Source organism: Tarenaya hassleriana, unplaced genomic scaffold (assembly GCF_000463585.1).
Source record: "Tarenaya hassleriana unplaced genomic scaffold, ASM46358v1 Cleome55, whole genome shotgun sequence".
In the NCBI taxonomy this organism is placed as follows: Eukaryota; Viridiplantae; Streptophyta; class Magnoliopsida; order Brassicales; family Cleomaceae; genus Tarenaya; species Tarenaya hassleriana.
Window position 1 is genome coordinate 186,478 of NW_010968113.1, and position 4,704 is coordinate 191,181.

Genomic DNA, 4,704 nt, shown 5'->3' on the forward strand with positions numbered 1-4,704 from the left:
ATCGGTTCGGTTCAGTTCGGATTCGGTTATTTCGGGTTTTAAAAAATCATAACCAAACGGTTATATAATTTTATTCGGTTCGGTTTGAGTATATATCGATCGGTTCGGTTAATAACCGAAATACCCGAACCGAATGTCCACTCCTGTTATAAGGGTTGATACCCGAGCTAAAGTACATGGAAAGTATCTACATAACGGTTATATAATCTACGTCTAAAGAAATAAGATATTTCATATATGCTTGGGGCAACTATATAAGGCAATTTCTCAGTCATATTGTATATTTAATTGTAATTTGATCATGACTTGGATTGTGACCTTCTTCCTCCATCTTCAACGGTCCTCTACAAGTCTTCATTTCATCTTTAAATCTTGCCAAGTCATCAATTCCATTATGGGAAAAAAATGCAATGAAGTATGCATGCATATCCATGCTCACATCCATGCACCGAGAATGATACTTATGGAAAGTCATCTTCCATGACTTGGATGCATGCGTCCAAGGTGTTGGTCCTTGTGTCCTAAGCCATTGTTTGAGCATCCTGTCTCTTTCCAACTTCAACTACTGCAAGTACACGAATCAATCGCATTATTAATTAGGGTCGAACACAAGGACACAGACATTAACGACAATAATTAGAGGTTCTACTCGGTTTCAACCGAAGTGATAATTTGGGTTATGTTGATAGTCGCTAAACATAATGTGAATTAAAGCAAATACAAAACGAAGGTTAAACACAATTCACAAAAAACATTGTAGGTGTCAGGATTTTATAGGTTATGCAAGGATCAATTCTGATGATGTATCTCGGTAATTATGATCACGGGTTGGGGAATTCAAATTCGGTTTTACAGAGGATTACCCTCTCGGGTTTCACCTCATTTTTTTAGGAGTTTAATTTACTGATCTCTCGGTTCCAAATAAACTAAAATTCCTAAGATCGTTAAGTTCTCTATCATGATCTCTAAGTGATGTAACCATTTCTCGATTCGAAAATCACTTAACCAAATGATTTCCGAATTCAAATTTCACATCTCTATGCAATTTTAAACTCTAGTATCAACAAATTATGTGGCCAGCACAATTTATAACATTAAACTTCATTCATTCAATCCAAATTATAAAGCCATAATTTCAAGAAAGATTCCTACATAATTCTTTCAATCCCTAACCTACTGATAACATGTTTTTAGTAATATTTTGGTATAAGATATCTAGTGCATTTTACTCGTTTTTGTATATTCATAAGCAATCTAGAACACATTTGATCTTGATATTGTTTGGTTGTTTTCTTTGGTGTTAAAACAAACATTCTTTCATAAAAGAAAACAAAAAGAATAAAAATTATGGATTACGAAATATTAGGAATGAAACGGAAACATTTTGAAGTTGTTTCGAAGAAAACATTAAGTCTAAAAACGTCAAATCTTGTAAGTTCACTAACTTTCACTCTGCAAGTCCGAATCATGCGTGCTCTACATCATTGGAAGCTCTTTTCAATATCTATGTGCAGACACCAAGGTCACGCAAATCCGACATTGGACCAAAAGGTTATGAGCAAATCTATGCATAAACACCAAAATCACTTTATTTTTATAGTGAATTTTTTATTTAATTGTATTTAGTTATACAAACTAGTCTTCGTATAATTAAAAATCATCTTAATTGTAATTTTAAAATGTACAATCTACGTATAATCAAATGACTCGGATATAACAATATCTCTCCCGGCGTATTATTCTTTATCACTTTATTGATATGCATGACTTTTGATGCCACAATGTTTGCCATTACGACTAATATGTCGCTTTGGAACCTCGAACATGTGGAGTTGAAATTATTTTGCATAGATTAGGTAATACTAAGGTAATTTATGTAAACGATCTTCTTTCCTAATTTAAAATTCGAATTCGGGTTTGGGTTAGGTGATAATAAGATGAATATCATCACGTCATATTTTTTTATTATATTTTTTTTAAAATTTTTTAAAAAACTATGTTCATATTTGTTTTTTTGATAAAGAAGATGTTCATATATTTATCGGTTACAGGTTGAAATGTTCAATATTGTATTCAAATTTTAATACGGTAGATATATTTATTACATTAAGCTTATAGTTGACGTATTTTTTTTTATTGGTAAAACAAAGTATAGTTTAATGAAGGAAATATTTGGCCACGTCCTTGAGCATGTGGAGATGAAACGACGACGTTCCAATCTGCGTCGAATAAAAAAATGGTGCATGAGTCAAACGGCCGAGGGTTTTAATAAAAATTAAATTAAAAAACAAAATTAATTGGAAACGAAAACAAGGCAGGAGAGAGAAAGCGAAAACACCCCTCCTTCGTTTGCGCGTTTTTTTTTGGAATCTCTCTCTCTCTCTCCGGCTGTGTGCGACAATGGAATTTTCACAGAGCGCCGGGATCCGAGATTTTCGATCGGAGGACACATCTGAATCTCTGTTCGCGTAATCTCCAATCGCCGTCTCCGGCATTGCTTCGTCGGTCATCCGAATCGTAATCGCTTTCTTCTACTTCTCATCCTTTTGATCGTACTTTGTCGTCGTATCTCTTCGTTGTTTCGTCATTCTGAGATTTCAGATGCCTGAAAATTGTTTGATGATTTCTCAGCTTTTCTTATTCGGAATCGTTTGGTTTATGCTTGTTTGCGGCATTTCTCGTGTGATTTTGTTTTTTACTTTTAACTGGATTCGTCCGCGAACGGCGATGATTCTGTGACTTTGACGATTTCTGTCTGATTCTTATGTTTTCGGTGCTCTAGATTTCAGATACTTGATTTGTTTCTATCTTTGGAGATCTGATTGATTGTTCTCTGCGAGATCGTTCCAGAGTTTCTTGTTACTTCTACCTTCTAAGATCGACGATCTCGAAATGTAGATCCTAATTTATAGTAACGTCAGAAGACGATGTTAGATAAATCAATTCGGTAAAACAGTTACTTGTCAACCAAGTATTATAGTATCTGTTAATTTATATCATCATAGATTTTTGGAATCGAACTGTTGTGATTGTGGAATTGGGTTTCGAATTTTGTTTCAGGTATTTGTTTAAAGGGTGGTTTTATGGAGAGTTAGAGGAAAGTCTCCTTTACATCTGGAATTTTCGGCTCACAAGAACAATGTCAACAAGAGGAGAACATCACACAGTTCCCCTTTCCGTGTTGCTCAAACGGGAATCTGCGAATGAAAAAATAGAGAATCCCGAAATTGTATACGGACAGGCGAACCAGAGCAAGAAAGGAGAGGATTTCACACTCTTAAAAACGGAGTGCCAAAGGGCCATGGGAGATGGCGTTACTACCTTCTCGGTTTTTGGGGTATGTATTCGGTCTCCTTTCTTTCTTCGTTCTTGGTACTCTTTCTTCTCGAAGTTCTTCACTCAAATCATTAATTACACAGCTCTACCGGCTGTGATTCTGCGGTTTTATAACAGCAAGGATTATTCTTTTGACGTTTTTGTGCATTTCATCTAAGCTCTAAAAGTGTATCCCTTTCTAAGTGAATGGGCAGATCTGATTTTTGGTCACTGAGTGGTACCAAAACATTCCTGCATATCGTTTATGCTATATGCATAAATAGTTTTTACGCACTCCATTGCTCTTGGATAGTTATTTTTTATGACTGGACTGGTGTGCCTTTTGATTTTCCTTTCAAATGATTGAATTGAATTGGTGAGCCTTTTGTATCTGTTTAATTTTTTTTTAAATCTTGTTATTGATATTTAACCTTCAAATTGCATTTTTCAGATTTTTGATGGACACAATGGAACTGGAGCTGCCATCTACACTAAGGAGAATCTCCTAACCAATGTGTTAGCTGCAATACCCTCTGATCTTAACAGGGATGAGTGGGTTGCGGCCCTTCCTAGGGCTTTGGTTGCCGGATTTGTGAAAACAGATAAAGATTTCCAGGAAAAAGGTATGGTGAATCTCTTTAAATAATCATTTCACTATTTAGGGAACCAAAATATGGGCTCTTGAGGAAAGACCTGATTGGGTGACAAGTCTTGGGATTGTCGGCAGCTGTTCAATTGTATGCCATTTGAGAAGGCTATATTTTGACGTTTAGTTTGTTTGTTGTGGTGTTTCAGCTAGAACTTCCGGAACAACCGTGACGTTTGTCATTATAGACGGATGGGTGGTAACTGTTGCATCTGTTGGAGACTCTCGTTGCATACTTGAGCCTGCAGAGGGTGGTGTCTACTATTTGTCCGCAGATCATCGGCTCGAAATTAACGAAGAAGAGTAAGCCATCTGTATCCCTTCTGTTGATTTGGTTGTGATATCTTGTTGCATAGAGGTAATCAATTAGTGTGACCTTTCTTAGGAGGGAACGTGTCACTGCAAGTGGTGGTGAAGTTGGTCGGCTGAATACTGGTGGCGGTACTGAGGTACTTTTCTTCAGATCATGTTTGGTGTTTTATCCTGCGTGCATAAAGTCACTTGTTTTTTCGAGATGTTATTATTAAATACCTGCGTAAAGAAACGAATTAAAGCTTCTTACATCAGGATACTGGCAGAACTGCTAGGATGTAAAAATTAGAGGATGGATTCTCTACCAGATTAGAGCGTGAAAATTGCAGCAATATGCTATCGAGTAACAGACTTTGTTCCCCAATCATTCATGACTGATTGAATTGTAGCTCATGAAGTAGTTGGCCTGGCTTTTGAATGCTTTGAAAGAG

At 36.2% G+C, this 4,704-nt stretch overlaps 1 protein-coding gene across 1 annotated transcript in view; it reads left to right on the top strand.

The window, feature by feature from the left end:
• Positions 1–2,318: 2,318 nt before the first annotated feature.
• LOC104798637 (probable protein phosphatase 2C 12) overlaps positions 2,319–4,704 on the top strand; it is a 4,499-nt gene continuing 2,113 nt past the window's right edge. The window contains exons 1-5 of the mRNA XM_010520801.2: positions 2,319–2,517; positions 3,061–3,337; positions 3,767–3,938; positions 4,111–4,264; positions 4,347–4,410. Coding sequence (XP_010519103.1) covers positions 3,140–3,337; positions 3,767–3,938; positions 4,111–4,264; positions 4,347–4,410 — 588 coding nt within the window. The 5' untranslated portion in view covers positions 2,319–2,517; positions 3,061–3,139. The remainder of the gene's footprint in view (positions 2,518–3,060; positions 3,338–3,766; positions 3,939–4,110; positions 4,265–4,346; positions 4,411–4,704) is intronic.